The sequence below is a fragment of the Chiloscyllium punctatum genome, chromosome 17, assembly GCF_047496795.1.
Source record: "Chiloscyllium punctatum isolate Juve2018m chromosome 17, sChiPun1.3, whole genome shotgun sequence".
Classification (NCBI taxonomy): Eukaryota; Metazoa; Chordata; class Chondrichthyes; order Orectolobiformes; family Hemiscylliidae; genus Chiloscyllium; species Chiloscyllium punctatum.
The window spans coordinates 74,886,517-74,913,089 of record NC_092755.1 but is presented as its reverse complement, the minus strand read 5'-3'; the positions used below and the strand labels follow the sequence as shown (position 1 = coordinate 74,913,089).

General features: G+C 38.0%; 2 protein-coding genes across 6 annotated transcripts in view; one reads left to right on the top strand and one right to left on the bottom strand.

Moving 5' to 3' along the window:
- The first annotated feature begins 2,457 nt into the window (after positions 1 to 2,457).
- hvcn1 (hydrogen voltage-gated channel 1) overlaps positions 2,458 to 26,573 on the top strand; it is a 34,359-nt gene continuing 10,243 nt past the window's right edge. The window contains exons 1-6 of one of the 5 annotated variants that reach the window (XM_072587511.1): positions 2,462 to 2,721; positions 4,125 to 4,330; positions 8,876 to 8,980; positions 16,566 to 16,797; positions 16,994 to 17,106; positions 17,183 to 18,476. In XM_072587511.1, the coding sequence (XP_072443612.1) occupies positions 4,166 to 4,330; positions 8,876 to 8,980; positions 16,566 to 16,797; positions 16,994 to 17,106; positions 17,183 to 17,248 (681 nt within the window). In that variant the 5' untranslated portion in view covers positions 2,462 to 2,721; positions 4,125 to 4,165 and the 3' untranslated portion in view covers positions 17,249 to 18,476. Of the gene's footprint in view, positions 2,722 to 4,124; positions 4,331 to 8,875; positions 8,981 to 16,565; positions 16,798 to 16,993; positions 17,107 to 17,182; positions 18,477 to 26,573 lie in introns of those variants that run through there. The other 4 variants (XM_072587510.1, XM_072587509.1, XM_072587512.1 and 1 more) reach the window with 4 other exon arrangements.
- LOC140487995 (tectonic-1-like) overlaps positions 18,573 to 26,573 on the bottom strand; it is a 32,458-nt gene continuing 24,457 nt past the window's right edge. Inside the window, exons 11-14 of the mRNA XM_072587508.1 lie at positions 24,851 to 24,992; positions 22,431 to 22,587; positions 20,502 to 20,627; positions 18,573 to 19,283 (exon numbers count right to left, since the gene is read on the bottom strand). Coding sequence (XP_072443609.1) covers positions 19,140 to 19,283; positions 20,502 to 20,627; positions 22,431 to 22,587; positions 24,851 to 24,992 — 569 coding nt within the window. The 3' untranslated portion in view covers positions 18,573 to 19,139. The remainder of the gene's footprint in view (positions 19,284 to 20,501; positions 20,628 to 22,430; positions 22,588 to 24,850; positions 24,993 to 26,573) is intronic.

Below are 26,573 nucleotides of genomic sequence, written 5' to 3'. Positions count from 1 at the left end.
CTCACACACAATTCTAGCAAAAAGGAAGAGAACTCCAGCTTTTAGCTGTAACTGAGAGAAACAAGAGCTTTCACATTCACATTCAAGATTCCAGCGACTGCAAAAAGCTAAAGAACTAAAATTCCTGGTTTTGTGAGAGCTTGACCACACTCATTCAGGCTGCTTCTATTATTCCGACATGTTTTTTTTTAAAAAGCTCCAAGGTTTCACAGGCTGTTTATTTTGTTGACTTTGAGCAGACTGCTTGGTACTTCTGTCTTGACCTTTCTTCATAAAAAGAAAGGCCAGGACAAAATACACCTCTTAAAGCCATAATATTGTCATAATCCTTCCTCTTGAATCCTCAAAGTTTATTCACCATCACAAAAGCACAAGTCAGGAGTCTGATGGAATACTTTACACTTGCCTGGATGAGGTCAGTTCTAACAATACTAAAGGAACTCAATGCAATTCAGGATCAAGGAGCTCTTTTCTCTCACCTTAAATATTCACTCCTCCTACTAACACCAGCATATAGTAGCAGCAATTTGTCAAGGCTTCTACTGCCTAGACGAAAATATTTCCTCCAAATTAACTAATTCTTCCAGGAGATGTAGGTTTTGCTAGCAAAACCAGCATGTGTTGCCCATACCTAACTGCCCTTGAACTGAGTGACTTGCTGAGCCATTACAGAAGGCAGCTAAATGCTAACCATATCATTATGTATCTGGAGTCATCAGCAAATTTCCTCCTTAAAGAACATTAGTGAACAAGATGGATTTTTTCAACAATCAGGAATCATTTCATGATCACCATTCTGAGACCAGCTCCTTTATGTTCCAGATTTGTTAACCAATTTAATTTCCACCAATTGCTATGGTGGGATTTGCATTTAAATTCTTGAAGCATCGAGGCGGTAGTGTAGGGGTTAAATTTAAAAAAAATAAACAGGGGCCTAGTATTGCCCTTTGATGAGAAGGGCAAAAAAAAAATATACATGGGAAAAGCACTACCCTCTGATGTGAAGGAAAAAAAAGAAAATAAAACTTAATGCCATTGCCCTTTGATAAAGGGAAAAAAAATTCTTGGAGCATCAGCTTGGCCTCTGGATTAGTAAACAAGTGACTTTACTATTACACTAGCATCTCCCCGAGTTACAGATAATCCTATACTGCCACTGACTCAAAATTCTTTAATCCCTGCCTAATAGCAGTGGTTAGACTGCAACATCTTTTTAAGGGCAGTTAGGATTGGGCAATAAATGCTGGCCTTGCCAGTGATATCCACATTCTATGAGTTTTTAAAACTTCATAAAATTACATTTAGTTTTTAATAAAGATTTAAGAATTGAGATTACACTGGCACTTTGTTAAAGTTATTCACTGAGCATAAACTGTTACAGACACAATAATCAGATAAATTGATTCCATCTGCAGTTCAGACTGACAATCCTAGATGAATCATTGTCTGTTAGATGCTAGGTAGACTGAAAAAAACTATTTAAAGAGCAGGGGAGCAATCACCGTGGAGCTTACTGTAAAGTACAAACCTGAAATATGAAACTGGGAGTTTAGGAAGTGAGTTTCGAGGCAGGTTTTCACAAATGGTGACTTCAAAATGATTTCCTTAGCTATACAATAGAATTAGAAAGTGCAGAGAAATCTATGCAAGGCCAAATGTGTGATGACAGGAGTGAACAATATCGTTTCACATGATCTGGCAGCATCTGTGAAGTCTGGGTTAACGTTTTGGGTCTGGTCACCCATCCTCAGAACCTTAGATCCTTTTTGGGAATAGTCACTGGAACTGAAGCACTAACTCTGATTTCTCTCCACAGATGCTGGCAAACCTGCTGAGCTTTTCCAGCAATTTCTGGTTTTGTTTCTGATTTACAGCATCCGCAGTTCTTTTGGTTTCCATTTCACATGGTACTGGCATCAGGGACTGTTGGGAATAAAACTATGAGAATAGAATACGTGTAAACAGATACTGTGCTGTTACTGGACACTATTGGACATTAGAGCAGGAAGGAATCCAATTCTCAATGTAGATTCAGCTAATAGTGAAGGGAGAAATTAATAAGAATAGTATTCATGTAAAAAGCCATTTAGCAAGAGGAGAAGGGTAAAACCTAAATGACTGGATGAAATAGGGGGGAAAGATTGAAGGAAAGGGAAGGTACACTCCGAACAAAACTCATCGGGTGAAGAAGCAATTTTTAAAATCGCAAGAGGCGGTTAAAATGCAATAGCCGAGTGTGGGAAATAAACTAGAGGCAATTGTTGGTCTTCATTGCATTAACGGAATTTGGCTCCAAAGTGGATGAGGAAGGAAAATTGGCATTCGCTCATTTTTGGTTTAAAACTTATTGCGACTCACATCAAAAAAAGTATATACTGTTCAGGGTAACCAGGTTTGTCATCTCGGGCTCTGCTCAGAAAGCAGGAGCAGAGGGATGTTTCTCCAGATTGTCCAATAACCAAAACAGCTCCAGGTCTCCCCACATACCTCCTCAACACACTTGGTGTGAAAGAAGCGTCAACTCTGAAAAGGAGTTCGCACAAAGAAACAGTCAAAGCAAATTTACAGGTTGGAGAATCCGCTGAGGAAGACTCGGAAAAGCGGAAGGAAACGATCCGAGTTCGGGAAAAACGTGAACAGGATTCAGGTCAAAGTGCATTTAACGAACGAAGGAGATTCTGAGCAAGAAACTTTCCCTTCCTTTCCAAAATCGTTATCCTTGTAAGTACATTATGGAGAGGTTTCTCCGTTTCATGAGTGACTTTAGTCAGAGCTCACTGTTTTGATGGGACTTCATATAAATCCGCTCCTTTTTGCTGTTTGTGGTAAGAGCTCGGAGCAGAGGAAATGGGGTTTGACAAATTGTTTGGAATAAGCAGCAAGTCACGCGCTCGCAGGTTCTCAGGGAAAAGCAATTGCAAAAGCTGTCTTTCAAACACTTTTTTTTTAAACTCAGGAATCCATTGATCTCAGATCACTAGGGAACCCGATCCAGTCTCCACCTTGAGACTCAGCGTTCAATCCTCAACAGCGAGAAACTCAATCCCTCACCCCTCTTCCGACTCCAATCCTTCTCTTCCTTTCTCCTTCCCTCTCCCCTAAACCCTTTTCCCTCTTCCCAAACCCCTACCCCTTTTCCTCTCCCTCATCCACCCCACCCCTTTTCCCCTTTTCCTCTCCCCCACCCACCCCTTTTCCTTCACCCCCACCCACCCCTTCCCCTCTCCTCAACTCCCATCCCATTCCCTCTCCCCTGCCTCCACCCCTTTCCCTCTCCCCTTTCCTGCCTCCCTTCACCCCGTTTTGTAAATTCCTTTTCTCTGTAAAGCCTGATAGGAAAACAATCCTGACTTCTTCAATCTATCGTCAAAACTGAAAGTTCTGATAATTTACCAACCAGGGTTTCCCCCCTCTCTTTTGGGAGATCCTGCCTCCAATGCCACTTATTCTCCAAGTTAGGATTGTTCTCCTTGGATGAAAGATTGCTGATCATGAGGGTGAAGGATAACCTAGTCCGGGAGAAATCAGTCCAGCTTATAGTTGTATCAAGAGCCAAAGGGTCAGATTTAAAATTATTTACCATAAGGGAAAATGTAAACTGGGAAAATGTAAGCTGAGAAAATTTTTTCTATGTTGCAAGTAGTTAAGGTCTGGACTGCCCTGCGTGGGGTAGTGGCAGAGACAGGTTCAATTGAGGTATTTGAGAGGGTGTTTGATGCTTATTTGGACAAAAATCATATCCAAGGGTATAGTGAAAAAGCAGAAGATTGGCATTAGGTAAAGCTCATTTTATGATGGACAGAATGACCTCCTTCTGCACTAGAACTCATAATTTATTTCACACAAACAGCCAATTATTTTGCACATTACAAAGATCTCAAATTTATGATGTGATGATTTTGTTTTATATCGCTTTACACTTTGAAATGGCTTTGGAAAGGTTTAGAGGTTACAAAGTGAATGTGAATTGTTCAGAGCTGTTTGTTGTTATTGACTATTGTAACCATTATGTGATCTGGATATTCTTTTAGAGCACAATATAATCTCAAACCAGAATCGCTGCTGAACTTTTTTGTCATATTCTGGAGGTATGTTCACACATTTTAAATAATTTTATCACCTAGTTTTTTAATAGGACTGATAATTTTGTAAAAGCATTCCACTAATGGCAAACTTCCTAAAATACTTCACCACCGTGGGCGATGATTACCAAAAGTGGCAAGAGGAGGACAGCCATGATGATCTAACAGATGCTAATGAAGAAAACCTTCCATCTGGATTATCTTTCAGGGATGCTCTCAAATGGTTATTTAATTCAAACAATTTTCAGGTACCATCTTAGATTTAATACTAATAGATATTCAACAGTTGTACTACATGTCACTTAAGCAATATAATTTCTAAAATTATCTTTCAATTCATAAGCAATAAAATTAAGGTTGTAGAGTGGTTGCACACTGGATGAAATATTAACTTCACAAGTTATTTTTTAAAATGACAAGTATTCGTGTCAGTTGTATCATTAGATGTGGTTATATATGTGTGTGATTCACTATGGCAAACTAAGAAATCATTAGCCTCAAATAGTGCATTTTGTGTCTTCATGAGATTACATTGGTGGCCTCTTAATGCAGATGGAACAATGATATAAAATATCCTTTGTATTGGTTAGACCACTTTTTGGAATATGCATTCAATTCTGGTCTCCCTGCTATAGAAAAGATTTTAAACTTGAAATGGTTCAGAAAAGATTTACAAGAATGTTGATGGGGTTGGAGGGATGATCTGTAGGGAGAGATGTATAGGTTGGGCTATTTTCCCTGGAGTGTCGAAGGCTGAGAGGTGACCTTATAGAGGTTTGCAGAATCATGAGGGGCATGGATAAGGTGAAAAGCCCAAAGTCTTTTTCACAGGTTAGAGGATGCAAAACTAGAGAGCATAGGTTTAAGGTGAGAGAGGAAAGATATAAAAGGCACCTATGGGTCAACGTTTTCACACAGAGGGTGGTGCATGAATGAAATGAGCTGCCAGATGAAGTGGTGGAGGCTGGTACAATTACAACACTTTAAAAGGCATCTGGATGGATACATGAAAAGGAAGGGTTTGGAGGGATATGGCCAAATGCTGGCGAATGGGATTAGATTAATTTAGGATATTTGGGGTCAGCATGGATGAGTTGGACCGAAGGGTCTGTTTCTGTGCTGTACGATTCTGACTCTAATTCCTTACAGACAATGCTATCACCATCCCTGGGTGGGTCATGTCCCATGGGCAGGACAGATCCAGTAGAGGTGGAGGCACAGTGATTTACATTGAGAGGGAGTTGTTTTGGGAGTCCTCATCTTGAGTTCAGAAGCCCCAAAGTCTCACGGACATACGGGCAAGGTTTACTTGTTGATTATCATGTCTTCTGTTCTGTCTGCAAACTTGTGGCTCACCTGGCATATTCCTCACTCAACCATTAACAACATGGCAGGGGATCAACTCTGGTTCAATGTTCAGTTCAGGAGGAGCTTACCTAAAAACAAAGTGTCAATCTGGTGAATTTACAAATCAAGATGATTTGTGTGCCAACCAGCACAAGCAGCAAGTGACAGACAGCAAAGGGATCCCACAACCAACAGACCAGATCTAAGCTCTGCAGTCATGCCACATCAAGTTGGGAATGGTGGTGGACAATTAAACAATTCCCTGGAGGAGGAGCCTCCACAAATATCTCCACCATCAGTGATGGAAGAGCCCAACATAATGCAAAAGATGAGGCTGAAAGCAGTTGCAGCAATCTTCAGCCAGAAGTGTTAAATTGATGATCTTTCTTAGCCTCCTCCATAGGCTCCAGCATTCTAGATGCCAATCTTCAGTCAATTTGATACATTGCACATGATATCAAGAAATGACTGAAGAGACTCACTTCTGCAAAGGTTATGGGCTTGAAAATTTACCAGCAATAGGACTGAAGACCTGTGTGTTCCAGAATTTGTCACCTCCTCACCAAACTGTTCCAGCACAACTACAACACTGGCATCTGCCCAACCAATGTAGAAAATTGTTCAGTTATGTCTTGTACATAAAAAGCAGGACAAATCCAATCCAGCCAGTTACCACTACATCTGTCTACCCTCAATCGTCAATAAAGAGAAGTACTACTAAGCAGCACTTGATTAGCGATAACCTGCTCACTGATGCCCAGTCTGGGTTCTGCCAGAGTCACTGTTTGTGATCTGATTACAGTTGTTGGTTCAAACATGGACAAAAGAGTTGAATTCCAAGGTGAGGTGAGAGTGACTGGCCTTGACATCAATGTCCTATTTGACAGAGTGTGATATCAAGGCAGCCTAGCAAGACTAGAGTCAATGAGAATGAGGGGAAAACTCTCCACTGGTTGTTATACCTAGCCCAAAAGAAAATTGTGGTGGTTATTGGAGGCCAGTCATCTCAGTTCCAGGACATCTCTGCAGGGGTCCTCAGGGTATTGGCTCAACCATCTTCAACTGCCATCAATGACCTACTCTCCATCATAAGGTCAGATGAGTGAATGTTCGTTGATTTTGGCACAATGTTCAACACCATTTGTGACTTCTCAGATACTGAAGCAATCCATCTTGAAATGCAGATAAACCTGGACAACATTTAGGCTTCTGCTGATGAGTAGCAAGTGATATTTGAGCCATGGAATGCCAGGCAATGACCATCTTCAACAAGAGAGAATCTAACTACTGTCCCATTAATGCTATCACTGAATCCTGCGATCCTGGGGGTTATCTTTGACCAGATATTGAACTGAGATAGGGGTTATAATAGCAGGTTGAAGGCTCGGAATACAGCAGTGAGTAACTCACTTCCTAACTCCCCAAAGCCTATCCACCATCTACAAGGCACAAGCTGGGAGTGGGATGGACTAGATGAGTGCAGTTCCAACAACACAACACCATCGGGGCCAGGGCATAAAAGGCTATGGGCTAAGTGCTGAAAAATGGATTAGAATAATTAGATGTTTTTGACCAGCCCAGCCTCGATTGGCCAAAGGGTCTTTATCAGCACTCTTGACCTTTTTGACTCAAAGAAGCCCACTTGATATGTGTCACATCTAGAAACATTCACTCCTGCCATCACTGTGCCATTTATAAGATGCACTGCAGAAATTCACCAAGGCTCCTTAGACAGCAATTTCCAAAAGCACACCAATGTTGTTTCAAAGGACAAAGATGGGAACACCATCATCTGAAAGTTCCCTCCAAACCAATACCTATCCTGATTTGCAAATATATTCTCATTTCATCACTGTTGCCAAGTCAAGATCCTGGAACTCTTTCCCCTAATAGGAATGGACTGAAGTAGTTCAAAAAAGCAGCTCACCACCACCTTCACAAGGGCACTTGGGGATGGGCAATACTTGCTGAACCAGCCAATGACACCTGCTCTCATGAATGAATTTTAAGAAAATACAGGTTGTCAGTCTCTGGAATTTCCTTCCACAGAGCAGTGGATGCTGGACCATTGAATATATTTATGACTAAGTTGGACAGACTTTTGATCAATAAGGGAGTCAAAGGTAATAGGGGCCAGGCAGGACAGTGCTGTTAGGATCACAATCTAATTATTGCTTGATGGGGCAAGACTGATGGGCTAGTAATCCACTCCTTGTATTTCTTATGATCTCATTGATGATTTAAAAGGTTATTTAGCTTTAAAAAAGTTAGGATTGGGGATCAAGTGACTCAATTAACAAATGAGGCTAAAAAACTTCTGTTCCCGTAATAAAGATTAAATTGATAATGGACTCTTAAACTAGCTGCCGCTATATATTTATTGCCTGAAATAGTTTAACTAAAGATATTATTGAAGCTGACAAACCTCATAAATGTTCATTATTCAAAGAGTCATACAGTATGGAAACAGGCATTTTGGTCCAACCAGTCCATGCCAAACATAATCCTAAACTAAACTAGTCTCACCTGCCTTCACTTGGCCCATAACCCTCCAAATATTTATTATTTATGTGCATGTCCAAGTATCTTCTAAATGTTGTAACTGTACCTGTAACCACCACTTTCTCTGTAAGTTCATTGCACACATGAATCATTCTTTGTGTAAAATCAAAAAGATTCTCCTCATATCTTTTTTATGTCTTGCTCCCCTCACCTGAAAAATACACCCCAAAGTCTTGAAATCCCCATTTGCCATTTACTTCATCTATACCCCGTCGTGATTTTATAAATCTCTATAAGGTCAGCCCTCCATCTCCGACGCTCCCATGATAAAAATCCCAGTCTATCTAACCTCTTTGTAATAGTGTATTAGTATGTGTTCAACACATGTACTTCTGGACCCATAAAAACTAGAGCAAAGTAACCAACAGGTCTGCACTGGAGACACTACGCTTTTAAAGGCTGATCTTCATCAGTTGTATTTCTTGTGAGAAACTTTAAAATAGTAAGCTGCACCAACAAAGTAAAATTTTGAAATTCTGATTGGTCTATGGAGTAAACTGGTATTAGTCTCTTGTTTAATTGTTAAAGTCAGCTACTAGTAACTGTCAAATTATCATATTAGTTAATTAGTGAAATAAAATGATAAATGTCATGAAATTCACATTTTGAGTTCTTTAAGTAAAAAGATATACTGTACCGTAAATATTCTTTAAATGGGTGAAACAACATGTTGTACATATGTATAATCAAGACAAAGGTTGTTTGCAAACTGGACCACTGTTTCCAGGCAGGCAAGAAAGATGATAAGAAATTGTTACATTTAATTGTAGGAAAGATGTTAAGAACCTGCTCTGAATAGGATTTACTGCAAATAATGTGCTATGGCTGTGTTTGCTGTACCTACTCCTACAATGCACTTACTTCCAATGTTTTATTTAAAACAGATTGCAGTTGTGTGTTTAGTCATTCTGGATGCATTGTTTGTGCTGTGTGAATTGCTCATGGATTTAGCAGTCATTGAAGCGGACAAAGAGAAAATAGCACCTCAGGTATGGTGAAATGCATTTATGTCAATTTTAATAGCAACAACTTACATTTATCTGTTTTAAAGCTTGGTTAAAGGTGAAAGTTATAGAGTGGCAGCAAAGTTTAGACATAAATTCAGTTTCTTGAGACATCAACAGCTAACAGTGGTGTGAAGTGATGGGAAATGCAAAATATAGTGGATCTAGGCTGGGGAATTTGTAGAGAATGAACAACTTGAAGATGAGGAAGGATAAGGCCATGAAGGAGTTAAAACCAGATGATAAAAATTTTTAATTTAGGTCTTGTGGACAGGATAATGTGGTAGTGAGGCATAGGGTATAACAAGCTTGCATGAGCTGAAGTTTATAATCTTTTGAATCTGAAAGTGACAGACTTCTGTAGGAAGATGATGTTAATGATGTGGACGTCTTTGCAGTGGAAATGATGTAGAGTTAAATGACTAGATTCCACTACTGATGTAAATCACTAATTCGTCTAGTGTCAGTGATGTAACATAGAACATAGAACATAGAAGAATACAGCGCAGTACAGGCCCTTCGGTCCTCGATGTTGCGCCGATCAAAGCCCACCTAACCTACACTAATCCACTATCCTCCATATACCTATCCAATTCCCGCTTAAATACCCATAAAGAGGGAGAGTCCACTACTGCTACTGGCAGGGCATTCCATGAACTTACGACTCGCTGAGTGAAGAACCTACCCCTAACATCAGTCCTGTATCTACCCCCCCTTAATTTAAAGCTATGCCCCCTTGTAATAGCTGACTCCATACGTGGAAAAAGGTTCTCACTGTCAACCCTATCTAACCCCCTAATCATCTTGTACACCTCTATCAAGTCACCCCTAAACCTTCTTTTCTCCAATGAAAACAACCCCAAGTGCCTCAGCCTTTCCTCATAGGATCTTCCTACCATACCAGGCAACATCCTGGTAAACTTCCTCTGCACCCGTTCCAGTGCCTCCACATCCTTCCTATAGTATGGCGACCAAAACTGCACACAATATTCCAGATGTGGCCGCACCAGAGTCGTATACAACTGCAGCATGACCTCAGGACTCCGGAACTCAATTCCTTTACCAATAAAAGCCAGTACGCCATATGCCGCCTTCACTGCACTATTTACCTGGGTGGCAACTTTCAGAGATCTGTGTACATGGACACCAAGATCCCTCTGCTCTTCCACACTACCAAGTATCCGACCATTAGCCCAGTACCCCATCTTTTTGTTACTCTTACCAAAGTGAATCACCTCACACTTAGCTACATTGAACTCCATTTGCCACCTTTCTGCCCAGCTCTGCAGCTTCTCTATATCCCGCTGTAACCTGCCACATCCTTCCTCACTGTCTACAACTCCTCCGACTTTCGTATCGTCCGCAAACTTGCTCACCCAACCTTCTAACCCTTCCTCCAGGTCATTTATAAAAATGACAAACAGCAATGGTCCCAAAACAGATCCTTGCGGAACACCGCTAGTGACGGCACTCCAAGATGAACCTTTGCCATCAACTACTACCCTCTGTCTTCTTCCAGCCAGCCAATTCCTAATCTAAACCTCCAACTCGCCCTCAATGCCATATCTCTGTATTTTCTGCAGTAGCCTACCATGGGGGACCTCATCAAACGCCTTACTAAAATCCATATATACCACATCTAGCGCTTTCCCCTCATCTACCTCCTTAGTCACCTTCTCAAAGAATTCAATAAGGTTTGTGAGGCACGACCTGCCCTTCACAAAACCATGCTGACTATCCTTGATCACATTATTCTTATCCAGATGTGCATAAGTCCTATCCCTTACAATTCTCTCTAAGACTTTGCCCACAACAGAAGTGAGACTCACTGGCCTATAGTTACTAGGATTATCCCTACTCCCCTTCTTGAACAAGGGAACCACGTTTGCTAGCCTCCAGTCCTCTGGCACTACTCCTGTAGACAAAGAGGACACAAAAATCAAGGCCAATGGCTCTGCAATATATTTAGTTAGAGGGTCTTTTTCAGCTTTTTAAGTTAAACAGGCACAGAAATATTTCTGGATGAACTAAGAGCAAAGATGAACTTCTAGTGTGAAGTGTTGGCATGAAATGAGGTTTTAAATGAGAGTAATGATAAATTAGTACAAGGTTATGGTTAGTTAGAGTGTGTTGAATAAAGGACATTAATACCATAGACAGACAGAGTAGATTGATCAGGATGATGAAAGGAATAATAAACTATAGTTATTTCAAAAGGCTGTAGTTCTGCACTAGAGTAGAAAAGATCGAGAAAATTTGAGAGTTTATTAAAACAACCTCTGAAGAAAGGTAACTGGATTTGAAACATTAACTCGGCTTTCTGCCTACAGATGCTGCCAGACCTGCTAAATTCCTCCAGCAATTTCTGTTTTTGTTTAAAATGATCACATTTTTATGGTTTAAATAGGAAAAGAATTTTACTGAGGATTTTATGAATGGCTATTTAATTAAAATAATACTGAAAGATTGAGTCATTTTGAACAGGGAAAGATGTTGCAGCTCTTCCCCAGGCTGTGGTGAAGGGAAGCACAGAGAAATCTTGGGAACAGAGTTAGTTTTTGACACAAAGTTAGCACAAACACAGTGAATTCTTCCATACTGTGAAAACACAATTAAATAGCTATTTCATTACACTTAAATTTAATGGTATACAAATGAATCAGTAAATCATACCAAGTATATTCAATGCAATTTATAAGCAGTCTTTATTCATGATCAGATCATTTGTCAATTCTGTTTCATTAAAGTTTCCCTGTTAATATTGCCTGCTTTGCAAATTCATTTACCAATTAATCCTGCCTGGATCATCACACACAGAATAGCAATAAAGATGAAGACTTTCCCACAGAATCTTCTTCCCTGAATCCAATTCTTAATGAAGACCATTGTCTAGTAAAGATCAGAACCCTTGAAGTTGTATTCATTCCTACCCTGTGCAGAAATACATTTGCATATTGCAAAAGTCACACTCCATTTTCATTTAAGTATATTGATTTAGTTTTTTTGCATTTCATTTATCATCATTTTAGATAATTTGACTTATTGATATTCAGAGTTGCATGTAATTTTGCAGATACAAGTCTCATTCTGAGGTTAGTGTATGTTTTTACAAAGTCTGAAGTTAAATGAGTGAAATGTCAATTAACAAGAAGAAAAATGGAAAGAAACATGCAATAACATGAACAAATTACAGAATAGAATCAAGACAATGTTTAGAGGACAGAGGAAGATAACTTGTCTTATTGTCTTTGTTTCATAAAATTCACAATGTGCCTAGTTCACACACACTGTTTTCCTTGGAGCCCTGTAATTTATTTTGCTTTGGATAATTGAAACAGGAGAGAACATTTAAAAAATGTACAACAACTAAAGCAGTTGAGTACAATAAAGCAGTGCCAGTAATGAATGTACAGATAACCACATGGGCACACCCATTTCATCAGGTTTTTCACATCCTGTTCTATGTAAGATTTAATAACATTGTCAATAACAACACAATTGCTGCAATGTATCTTTCATCCACCAACTAAACTATCATGGAAGACACCAAATAAAAAATAAATAAGAAGGCAGTCCAGATTTTGGAATTGGTGTGCAGAAACGTTTTGTTGTTTTTAGTAATAGCACTAGAATGCAGTCCCTTTGTGGTTCTATATTTACCAATTTTTTGTTACTTATGGGATGTGGGCAGCACGGGCTGGCCGGCATTTACTGCCTATTCTTAGTTGCCCTTGAGAGAGTGGTTGGTGGTCAGCTGCCTTCTTGAACTGCGAGCAGTCCATGTGCTGTACGTAGGCTGTTAGGAAGGAAATTGCAGGATTTTGATCCAGTGACAGTGAAGAAGCAGCGATCTATTTCCAAGTCAGGATGGTGAGTGGTTTTCTGCTGCCCTTGTCCTTCTAGATCGAAGTGGTCATCGGTTTGAAAGGTGCTTTCCAAGGATCTTTGCAAATTTCTGCAGTGCACTTTGTAAGACAGAACACACTGCAGCTATTGAACATAACTGATGGCAGGGAATAGATTTTTTTTTGTTTGTGTGGTATCAAATCACATGGGCTGTTTGGTCCTGGATGGTGTTGACCCATTTTAATGGCTGACCCATTAAAATCAGAAATGCTGGGCTTTGATACAGGTAAATACGAGTTGGTTGATCTCAATTTTACTTGTGACAAGGTTTAGGGAGAGAAAAATTAGCCTTGGTTCACAATTTAACCAATAATACTTAGGCAAATCTACATAAGGCTACACAGAGGGAGGCATGATGTCATTTTGGATGAGGTGTCACAGGGAATTCACTGTCCAGAAATTGTAGCCCTGGCCATTCTGATGAGATATTAAAATTCACAATGAAAATATCAATTTTGAGTCATATCTACTTAAATTCTTAAGAGGACAGTTTTAAAATAAAAATCACCTTCCTTCAGAAAGGAATTTATCGAATAATTTTGCGTGTGCTTAAGGATTGAATTATCTCGATAAATTGCACACATTTGGCTGGTATTTCCTTTTTGGTATAGAAGATTATGTGGTTATCTGGTGGAGGTGCTTCAACAAATGTTAAAAGGAATCAACAGGTTGATACAGAGAAACTATTCCTCTGGGGAGGGGTGCAATTAAAAATGATGGGACATTCGCTTAAAGTGAGAGTCGGCCATTTGTGATAAAATTGGGAAGCATTTCTTCACAAAGTCTGGGATAATCTGGAATTATGTTTCCTCAGAAAGCTGTGGATTCCAGGACAATTAAAGCTTTTAAGACTGATCTATAGATTTTTCTTGGGTAAGGGTATCAAAGATTAAAGAACTAAGATGGTCAAATGGTGTTGAGGTAAGATCAACCAAAACATGTGATAGTGCAGATGCAAGGGATTTAATAAGAACAAGCAACCATAAAAAATAGGAATAGCGGAAGCCCATTCAGACCTTGAAGCCATTCAATGAGCTGATCTTTTACTTTTAACACCATTTTCCTGTACAATCTCTTTTGTCACTTGATGTTTTTAACACCTGGTGTCTGTTAAGACTGAGATTCAGAGATTTCTATGACGCAGTCCTCTGGGACAAAGAATTACAAAAACTCATCATCCACTGAGTGAAGAAGTTCCTCCCTACATCATTCATAAATGGCAGATCCCTTAAAATGAGACCACATGCCCTGATTCTATATCTCCCAGACATGGGAAATGTCATTGTTGTCTCTGCTCTGTCAATCCCTACATTGATTTTGTATCTTTGAGTGAGATCACCTCTCCTCCTTCTAAACTTCAGAGAATGTAGACTTGTTCAATCTTTAATGGTTATAGTTCCTCTGGTCCCCTTGTACCTCTGCTCTTATTTGTTCCAATGTTGCCAGCACACCGTTTTTGATTTTGATCTATTCTTGCACAAACATTTAGCTCCATTATTATTCTGCTTTTCCATGGGTGTCTGCTATCCCAGAGTAAATATTATCCATTAGTATGGGGTCAACTTCCTGCTTTATCTAGCCGCCATTGCCCTGGATTTCAAAATCCTCACTCTCATCTCACTCTTGTCTAACAACTTTGGGAATGAACAAACATTTTTCAAACTCCACTAAGACTGAAGCAGTCCTTTTAGCTGCTGCCAAATGCTCTCCCACATTAGTACATAATTCCTTCCCCCTTCTGATAATTTTCTCAGGTTGAACCCAGTGACCAAAACGTCACTGTCCTGCTTGCCCAAGTTCATATCAATTCCGTCACCAAGACAATCTACCTCCACTTCTCAATTTCATCTGCCTCTACATTTACTTTACATCCACAACTTTTACAGCCTTCATGTATGTCTTTGTCATCTCCTCCAATCTTGGATTTTTCCAGTACTTTCCTGAAAAGCCTCAAAGTTTATTCCCGATATGAAGTTATCTTGGCCAATGCTTTCCTGCTTGCGTCCTATTCTAGGACAATTCTTTCTTTAGTTAGTCTTCACTTTGTTCCCTGTTTACTCAACATATTAATTTGAAATTTTTGCACTGTATAAGTGGCATGGTGGCTCAGTGGTTAGCACGGTTGCCTCACAGTGCCAGGGACCCGGTTCGATTCCAGGCCTCGTGCACCTGTCAGTGTGGAGTTTGCACATTCTCCCCATGTCTGTGTGGGTTTCCATTGGGTGCTCCGGTTTCCTTTCTCAATCCAAAGATGTGCAGGTTAGGTGAATTGGACATGTTAAACTCCCCATGGTATTCAGGGATGTGTAGGTTAGGTGCACTGGTCAGGGGTAAATATAATAATAGGGTAAGGGAATGGGTCACTCTTCAGAGGGTTGGTGTGGACTTGTTGGACTAAATGGTCTGTTTCCATATTGTAGGGATTCTATGATATTTTTCCTTGATTCTGCTCGCAACACACGTAGTGTGGTCTTTTGACTTAGTTCTTCTCTATTCTATACTTCCCTTTCTTCAAAGACAGAAACTTATGCAGACATATGGTTTCATGAGTGTTTGCAGCTTGTCCTTGTTACTTTCAGGAGACCAATCCTTCTGTGTAAATCTAAACACAAAGCCCTGAATTTTTCTTCCTTCATTAAACATGCCCCAGAACCAGGCTCAAAGCAGTGTCTTGTCTCTCCAGAGAGGGATAAAGACAACACATCCACCTAATGTAAGCTAATGCCCTGTATCCATCCCATGACTCCTTATACCCCACTCCCAACCTAGTACTTACTTCTACACTTGCCCCCTTCACCAACTATGCTAATTCATCAAGTATCCATAAGTACTCATGTACATAGGAGAAAAAATATAGTTCTAATATTTATATTGCACATTGCACACTGCACTCTTTTATTGAGAAAAGTACATCCGAGATATTGCACAGTTCCAGGCGTCTACTTGCATCTTCTCCCGAGTTAACAGTCCAAAAAGGAAGTGAACCCAATCCCCAAAGGATACCTGATGTCCACTCCCAAGTAGTCCCAGGACTGATGTCTGCAAGGGTACCTCAGTTCTCCAAAAGGGGTAATCTGGCAATGGAAAAGAAATGCACTGAGGACAGACTTGCTGGCCTGTCTCCATAGTCAGGGTCCCAGACATCAGGAACTCCAAAATCTGACCATTGGGAACAGTTGGTCATGTAAATGACCAACTGCCTCTGGGAAGGAGGTATGCACAAACTATAGACTCTCCTTGTGAAAATGAGAAATGTGGGGTCAGGGGTGGGACTTGGGATTCCTGACTGCCCTTGCTACAACAGAGAAGTGCTCTCTAATTTGATGAAAATCAAGGCACATGTCAACCATCAAATTTCAGATTGTGTTGTATAGCAAGCAGCTGCAAAATCCTTGGAGAATACTGTCACATCTTCTCTTTACAAACATTTACTAGCCCATACTTGGAACTGAACCACAAATGATTAGGACATTTATGTATGCAGCCATTAGGGTACAACCTAATAAAAGAATAGTTTTCAGCAGATTGACAAATGTATATGGAAATTAATTAGAATGACTTTCGAAGAGGCTACATTGAACATAATTTTCTATGTGTTAAATCACAAATGTTTTATTCATCTGTTGTTTGACTGCAGATTTAACAAAGTTTCTTTCTTTTCTAGGTATTTCACTACCTGAGTATTGCTATTTTGACTTTCTTTATATTGGAACTAATTGGTAAATTATATGCCTTCCGAATGGAATTTTTCTGGCACAAGTTTGAGGTCCTGGATGCAATAATCGTTATTGTATCTTTCATTCTTGATATTGTCTACATCTCCCGCGAAGATGCCTTTGATGGCGTGGGCTTACTTATTCTGCTACGACTGTGGAGAGTGGCAAGAATAATAAATGGTATGGTTCATAATTAAATATCTTTAAATGGGGTGATAAAAAATTTGGAAAGGCAGGATGGATTTCTTTTGTATTGATACCTTAAGCACTACGGCATTTGCAGGAAAGCTATATTAATAAGTCAATTGTTTAACTTTAAAACAAAAATAAACTGACCATTCTGTACACTTAATAATATGTTCTTAATTCACTGTAGGAATCTTGATGACTGTGAAGTCACGTGCAGTAAAGAAAGAAACTGAGCTCAAACATGCAAACGCCCACCTCACCCGGAGAATTGGTGAGCTCCAGAATGAGTGCACGCAACTGGTAAGATCATCCACCTGAGAAAAGGTCATTTGTTTTTAAAATAAATTATTTCTAACTTGTAAAATTCCTTTTGTAGACACAAGAAGTTGAGAGACTACATAGATTGCTCCAAGAACACAGCATAAACTATCAGACCAACTAAAATTGTTTTCTACATCCGTTTGAATGAAACCTGAATATAGAATGACACTTGAAATAATTTTTGTAAACACTCTACCCAAGTTTTTCCAGAATAAGACATAGCTTTTCTTGTCTACATCAGAAGATAATGGTGTACATTTTCTAACAATTATGTGAGACCAAAGAGTGATAGTTAAGCTTTCATCCTGTAATTCAAGTGTTTTTAAATAAAAAGGAGAGTTGTTCAAATCATTATCCTTATGTTTATATTACTCATCAGGCAAAAGGGATCTGGATGAATTTCATTTGTGATTACAATCCTATGTCCTTTTCCTTTTACCTCCTGAATTGGAGCTGATTGGAGCCAGGAGTATATACATGCAGTTTACCATGAATATCACATCCAAGAGGCGACTGGGAAGACTGTACCCTCAGCAATGTGACTGAGAATGGAACACAATTAAAACTAGTTGTACTTCACCATTTGAGTGCCACAAAAGACTAGATTATCTCTTCCATGCTAAAGGTGCTGACTACTTACTGGGATAGGTAGTAACCATCATTAGCAGCCTCTGGTATCTGAAATGAAACCAAAATGCTGAATATACTCAGCAAGTCTGGCAGTGATAAGGTGAGTCAACATTTAAGTTTGAGTCCAACTCTTCAGAACTGAAGAATGGTAGAAATATGTTGTTTCTTGTTGTTGTCTGAATATTAACTCAGCTTCACTTACCCTCCATTCCCAACAAATCATATAAAACTCAAAGCAATAACTCACTGCCATCTGTGCGTTACAAGCATTTTCTAACTGAGCTGCCATTGCGGTCTCTGGGTTTGAATATACACAAACTGTGTGGCTTCCACCTTGGAAGAAAAAAATAACATTTTGGAAAATTGGTATCTTTGATTTAAGTGAAATCTGTCTCTGTCACATCTATCTTTAGATCTTACCATACAGGGAACAATGCAAAGATCCACCCGACTGATTATTGGGAAACAGGATTGTTGGATAAAGAGAGATTGGGTTGATTTAGTCAGTACTCACAACAGCTTTTTCTCAGGGGGTGGTAGATGGGATGAAAGTCAAATAAAGTTGTTTTTTATTCATTCATGAGAATTACTTCTAAGTAAATAGATTCCAAGAATATGTACAGACTAATACTTTCATCAAACTGCTTTTGTTTATTGACTAGATGATTTGTGCACATGCAAAATTAATAACACGCTTTACATAGTTAGTATGTATAAAGACCATGGTTTTAATTCATTTCAGATGCATGTACATATGATAAATTTATACAAAATGAATTTTAATAAACACAATCAGAAAAGAAATATTGACAATTTGTTATTAAATGATTAGTTTCTATATGTCATTTTGAAATAGTTATGGAAATCAGTAACTTAAAACAAGATTAACTTGAAATAAATGGTTGAATTAAGATACAACACAGGTATGAATTGTAAAAATACAAATTAGATTTAAAAATTCTCCCTGCATTGAAAGCATCATTTAAAAAAAAAGACAAAATAATGGTACCGGACCATTTACAATACAGTTTAAATAGTGTCCAAAATCCTTAAAAATAATTAATGCTATAATATTACAGTACTTTCTGCTCTGCATGTGTATGAATTTCAGTGCTGTTAAAGATGATCTGCTTGTAGATGCAATTCTTGTTCTGTAAATGCAGTCTAGTTGGAAACCTGTGCTGGTTCTTCCATTAATGTACAAAATATGAATAAATACAAATTATTTGATCCAATATCTAGGTAGAAAAATGACACTTGAGGGAATTGCAACTGGAAGTTCAAATGTTTGAAAAATAATCTAACTTTATAAAGCAGACATATGATCAATTTCAGGCAAAAGTTTAAATATAATCCTGCCTCCATGAGCAGTTCAGGTCCTTTCACAAAAAAGGAAAGAAGAAATCATAGGGTAGTTCAGCATCGATCGTTGGCCTCATTTTGTATCCAGGTTGGGCAGATGCTGACATATCCGTAAACGTAACGGAGGTAGAAATATGTAACGTTTTTGGAGATTTCAAAGGCATCTAGAAAATAAAAATTAGTTTGATAATGCAAGAGAATTCAGCAGTTTTTGAAAACTGAAATTGTTTATAATTACTTATTCTACAGCACACACCCTTGCTGCCTGAAGAATTGGCTTTAGCGAAGTTAGAATTTTAAAATTCTTAAAGACTTTTTCCTATCAATTGCTTGAGCTTTGTAAGTATAGGAAAATAATTTGTTCAGTATAGATAAAATTTATGAACCCTTAAGAAATATATTAATATGGTAGACTTAGTCTCCAAGTACTAAGCATCATACTTTTCCTGGAAAATAAGTGCATTATTCAATGTATAGGAAAGTCACAAAGTGTTCAGTATGCCTTAACTACCCTACTGCCTTTAAGGATATGTGGATATGTAGTCTAAAATCTGATATTCCTCTAATATCTATCAATAATTGTTTATTTCCCTTGCTTTGTCTGTTTTCTACAAATGAACCACTTCTGATAGTTATCTGAACTCAGTTCAAGTTGGCAATTTTCTGCCCACTTGTCTGGATCATTTAAACTTTCCTGCATTGGATAGCTTTCTTCCTCATTCCTTATCAGCCACAGTCAACATTCTTTCAGAATTTCCAACAGATAGTTCAGATTAATATAGGTTCCAACTCTTTTTAAAAAAGAGATATTGTGGCTCTTAAACTCAAATGTTTATAACACTTAGGATCATAGCACTTCCTTGAAATAGATGGCTTCAGCAATGAACAACTGAATAAAACAATGTAATAAGCTACAATATGAAGTTCTGCCATTTTAAAGAGAAATGCTTCAGAGACGGAGGATTTTCTTTTAGTAACAAAAGGAACATAATTGCTAGACAGTTTGAAAGTCATTTTGGCCATATTATTAGAAATTCAAAGTCTCAGTAAGAATAAGTACTTTGCAAGGTACAGGATGTTGACAGGACCTTGACAGCGAGAGTCACCTGTGATACAAGGGACAAAAAAAAGCAAAACAAAAGTAAACCAATGGGAATCTTAGCCAACTGTAAACTTAAATCATGACAGTGCTGAATGCATAAGTTGCCGTTAGAAAGCAAAATGCTGACTTAAGCAATCTTAATGTTTGTAATCATTGAAATGTGTGTTACCACACTTCACATAATTGTCTCTGTAGTCTACAGCGCTTATTTTCTTTTGATTGGTATTACACTGTCTTTTAAAATAAATAGCTTCTTCTGTTAAGAGAATCACTGACATACCATAATGCAGGCTTTTCGGATTGTTTGCGTGACGTCGATTATTTTAGCCTGTGGGTTTATTAAGGATCCATACTTCGTCCACATCACCCTGAGAATTAAAGACTGAGGAACCTCACAATCGCAACTCTGTAAACAAAGGGTACTTATGTTTTAATAAGATTTGAATTCAGTTAGAGTATATTCATGAAAAATTGGAATATTTTAAAAGCTTGCAGCTGCCTATGCAAGCATTTCTCAAAGCTAGATATCCAAAATTCTGATGTAGAAGATTGTTAATTTGGCCGTACAGATGTATATTACTTGTAATAATAGCCAACACTTATTCAAGTCACTAATTCCTTGAATGCAAACCATAATAGGAAGATTTACTTTTTCTGCGGAGTATAAGTAAGAGTGCTATCTTGTATGTTGCGATCCCATGTACGTAAGAAAAAAACAAGTAATGATAGGATGACGTGACATCCCCCAACACTGCAAAACTTTGCGTGCAATTAGCATTAGAAAATGGATAGTTTTATTTGCTGTAGAATTTCTACAGTGTGGAAACAGGCCCTTCAGCGCAACAAGTCCACACCAACCCTCCAAAGAGTAACTCACCCAGACCTATTCCCCCTACCCTATTTTTATCCGTGACTAATGCACCTAACCTACACATCTAGTGTAAATGTCCATGCAAAGTCAATGTGAAAAATTGTTGAAAACTCATTTATTTCCCAATGTTTGAAAAATTCAGCTGAAGTGCAGAGAACTGCAGTGTTTCTCATTGGAAAATGTAACTTATTGATAGACAATGTTACAAATGCACAAGTGTTCATCAAGAGTTGCAAATCTCCAGAAATTACTGATCAATGTATTTCACACAACCAGAATCCTGCCAGCAACTTCCCTAATATACTTAATATTTGAATGGATTTGTATATTTGTTGGCCTTTAAACTCAACACAAAAGTTGATACAAAAGTACAAGACTTTTAACAACAAGATAATGCAATGTCAGTTTAGCTTCTAGACTAGAAATTGAACAACTTAAAGTTAGAGAAGTTACAATAAATGAGAGTCTAATTCATTCCAGTAGCATGTAGAGTTCCAATAGTTAAAATTGTGCATATGTTTTCAGTTTTTTACATTTTTCTTTTCTGTCTCTAGCCAGCATATCTGATTTGAGTCTAATTCATCCTCCTTCATCGTGGTCCCTCAGTTTCTTTTCCAATTGTTAAACTTAATTACTCAGAGAAACAGGGTTGATCAGCTATTCATGCAGGTCCCAGATTCCCCAGTGTCCTCACCGTACCAATGCAGTTTGTAACTAAAACAAATTATGATGCAGAAAGAAAAATCTAAAAAGGCATTTTCCTATAAGATCCAGACCACACTGTTGTAGGAAATTCTAATTCTGCAAAAATCTGATATAAATAACAGCATAATTTTTAGAATATTTGTTTAAAACAAAAAAAAATGACATTTCTCTGAAACAAAATTTAGTAGTAAGATTTTACTTTTAAAGTATGCAGTAATTTTAAGAGCATTGTTCTGGTCATATATTGCCTCAGCATCAACCACGTTATTTAAATTGATTCCCAAACAAAGATAGGCTCCCATCCAACAAGAAGTAGACTTGATAAACTAATTGTCAGGGAAAAGAATTCTTGAATCATTAATTTCTTTCATGCAAGTTAAAAGAATACAGTACAGTATTTCCTTGCCAGTTATTTTCTAGTGTTTTGTAAAGCCTTTGATAACAGACTATAGGAAAGCTTTTTCAAAGAAAGCAACCAACACATTACTCAATCTAGCTGTAAGTATAAGTTAATGTAATGCTACAGTTAATTTATTTAGACACTTATGATTAATATTTCAAATTATTACATACTTCAGAAAGGTTAATGTAATAGTGATTTTTCTCGTTTGCATATTTTATTCAGGTAATTACCTGCGCTCTAGAGATAACTTGCTTGATGGTCACCCAGTCTTTTGCATACTGGACTGGAGAATTTCCAAACGATGCCACAATTTTTGGAAAGTTTTGGCCGATTAACAGATTTCTAATGATTTGTGACCACTGTTGGCATGTTGTACTGTTCGTTATTCTTTAAGAATAAATAAGAAGACTCTTAGTAATGTATATAGGAATAGTTCTAACCTAAAAAGGTTATGAGTAAACCTTTTTACCCAGTGAAATAATGGAGCTCATTTTCCTTAGGACAGGATCCAATGAATACATATTCTTCATTTGTAAAAGAATGTTGGAATTTCTTGATGACAATTCTCCACCCTCTGTAAATCAAAAGGGTTCTAGCCTTTTGACAGGGGTTTGGATAATGCTTTCAATGTTCACGTCAAACATTTCCACTTAAACTCAGCAGTATGGGGCATTCCTGAACAAGCTGCCTCCATTTTTCTGTGGTTTATCAGCAGAGTGTTCAGCTGCAAAAATAATCTGAGGAAGTAGTCAAAAATCTAAGGAACACTTGAAAGAAATGGTGCCATCCTTGCTGTGCTAATGAAAAATCACAACCTTCAAATTTTAACTGCTTTTGTTACCAACGACTGTCAACCTCTGCCTTCCAGAAAAATAAAGGTAGCAAATGCATAGAAACACCACCAAAAAAACCGAAGAATTAGGGGCACGAATAAGCAATTCAGCCCCTCAATCCTTCTCTTCCATTTAAGATCCTGGTTGATCTCCTCTCAGCTTCAATTCTATTTCCCTACCTGTTTCCCATAACCCTTTAACCTGTCATTAAATAAAAATACCTCCTCAAATTTATTCAGTGTCCTAGCATCCACCTGACTCTGGTGTAGTGAATCACACAGATTGACGTCCTTCTATCACGGTTTTAAATCTACCATCCCTTAGTCTAACCTCTCATTCTAGATTGCTCCACATAGGGTAACACCCACTTTAGGCTTACAAGTCATTCAGCTATAACTCAATAGTTGCATTCCTCTGCAATCTCATGCTATAGAAAATCACACTGCAAAAAACAGCTACGGAAAATCACTATACCCATTCAGTAGAAAGTTTGCATTAGCCAAAACAGTGTCCCCAATTTATCAATCACATTCTAGCCAATTCATGTTTTCTTAATATGTGTTATACCAGAACCACCTGTATTCTGTCAATCTTCTTTAGCATTTTACATAACTCAAGGAAATCTCCTCCCTTCTAAATTACAGTGAGTATAGACCTAAACTCCTCAATCTCTCCTCATTAAACAAACGTCTCATCTCTGGAATCAATCTGGCAAATCATCTCTGAACTGCCTCCAGTGCAATTACATTCTTCCTCAAGCAAGGGTATCAAAACTGTAGCCTGAATTCCACATGTAGCCTCACCAGTGTCTTGTATAGTTGCAACAACACCTCCATACTCTATTCTTTTAGCAATAAATGCCAAAATTCCATTTGTCCTCCTTATTACCTGCATATTGGTTTTCTGCAATTCATGCAGGAGTATACTCAGATCACTCTGCATCAAAGCATTTTGAAGAAGTTTTTCTCCATTTAGATAATAGTTTTTTTATTCTTCTGACCAAAAATGGACAACCTCACAGTTATCCACATTAAACTCCATCTGCCTAATTTTGGTTAATTTACTTAATTTATCAGTGTCCATTTGTAAATTTATTATTTCTTCAATGCTACCTAATTTCCCACCTATTTTAGTGTTAGCTCAAATTTGGCTAGAGTACATTCTACCCCTGCATCCAAATCATTAAAAAGATTGTAAATGGTTGGGATCTGAGGTCCAAAGCTTTTAAGTTAGAGCTTGTCAACCCAAAAATCACCCATTTATCCAGGCTTTCTGTTGGTTAGCCAATCCTCTATCTAGTGTACAAGATAATGTATTACCCCTAACACCATGTAATCTTACCTTGTGTATTAACCTTTTGCTCAGCATCTTATCAAATACCTTCTGGAAGTACAGATATACTATGTTCACAGGATCCCCATAATCCACTTTGTTACTTGTCGAAGAACTCTAGAACTCCTGTTGGCAGGTGACAGAGGAGACAAACTGATCCTGGGGTAGCCGAATGGAAATTGAGTTGGTACAGGGACTCAGTGGCAGGCCATACCATTGAATTTTACTCTTTTGCCCCTCGGTCTAACCAATGATGAAGGAAATTCACCCATAATCATAGGTGATTGCTAAATAATTGTTATGGTTTTAAGGTTCTTAGTGCACAACTTCATTTGATAAAGTGATAATGTAGATTTTATCAGTTTAATTTTTATCATACAGGCTTTTATAACACTCATGGCATTTTCTTGAACTGTTGCTAGCACTGAACAACTTGATTGATTGCTTGTTAAATGGACACAGTAAAGTGATCTTATAGTACTTACCGCAATATACAACCTGAATGTAAATTATATCCAAAAAGTACTGGTGTCCGAAGTCCTTCCATCCATAAACAATCCTGCTTAGTTGAACTCTTAATGACAGTCAGCTGCCCAAGTCTGTTTTTGGTCTGAATTATACCAAATGTGGAAATATTAAGTTAAGGTTAAATTTCCAGACAAAGTATGGATAGTTAGATTTCTGAAACCAATAATAAAAATGTTAAATATAAATTCTTAAAATTATGCTTGTTTTGAGTAAGTAACCTTCAGAAATTTTCAACATTCTCCAGTTCCAAGATTGTTTTAATTCTCTCCAAGACTCTTTAACATAGCAACAAGGATATATTCCTTTCACATAAACAATACCTGTTTTATGTGTGTTACATGTTACAGAAGTACAGGCCAAGTTAGACACAAAACTGAATCAATTCATTGGTCAAAAAAATGACATTGTAAAACAAATTGAAAAAGAAAAGGGCAACAGATATGTTAAGATAGAGACCCATTAATGGTCAGAAACCAGAAAATGTGGTAAAATTGATTAATTACATCATCAGAATCTTGAAACACACACAGTATTGAATGGCGATTTCCAGTTTGAGGAATAAATTTAGATGTGAAGCTGGTTATAGATGACCAGCAGGTTTTTACATACTATAATGGAAGGTGATGCAAAGTTTTGGCAACTTTACATTGAGAAATGTATTGCTCAAATGTAAAATCAGATGGCTCTGTAATTTAGTAAGCCTTAGCTAGCAATAAAGGGCACAGAGTAATGAGAAATGGACAGATAACATGACAAAGTTATGGTAACTAATAAAGAAAGAGCTCACATCAATAATAGACAAGTTTAGAACATGGTACTTTACATTATAACAGTACATATAAAAGCTTCCAGGAAAACAAGGAAGGAGAAAACCTTGGATCTATTCAAGAGGCAGGAGAGAGAGAAAAAAACCCACACTGCTAACTGACGCAGTTACGGCCTTTGCTGTTTGAATTCATGTATCACTGGACAACAGTGTGTCTGGGAAAATTAATGAACAGTGAAATTCACAATTAATCTTGGAGGAACCTGTTTGGGTGAGGTCACATAACAGAAACAGATAAGTTAATAGTTTAAAGTATAGCCTTGCTGTAAATCTACAATAGATTGAGTGGAGTGGATTCTTTCTTGATTATATGTTTTATTGAGATACGTCTCTTGATTAAACCTAAAAAATGTAAGCCATAAGTATTAAGTTAGCCTGGGTGGGGGGGGCAGTGTTTGTCGAGGAATAAGACTGTGCTACTTTCTGGATCTGTAGATTGGAAGAAGCAAAAATGGCCCTTAATAGAGTGATATCCTCTTCTTGTCAGATGTTATCATTTAGGGAGAGTTTGTATTACTGAGGCTTAGATCTGCAATAAATGCCATTTGTTGTGAATTCTATCAGATCGAATGGATTGGTTGGAGCGATAGTTAGAAGCAATGATGAATTTACAAAAGCAAAAGGATGTGAAGGATGAGAGAAAAATCGTAGATACAGTCACATAGATGGGTCAACTCCAGGAAAGGTAAGAGATGTAGGCAGGCGGTGCAGGAGTCTTCTGTGGCTGTCCCCACAAGCAACTATGCTGTTTTGGAAAATGTAGAGGGTGATGGATTCTCAGGGAAATGTAGCACGAACAGCCAAGTTTCTGGTATCAAGACTGGCTCTAATGCAATAAGGGTTACATCAGGTTC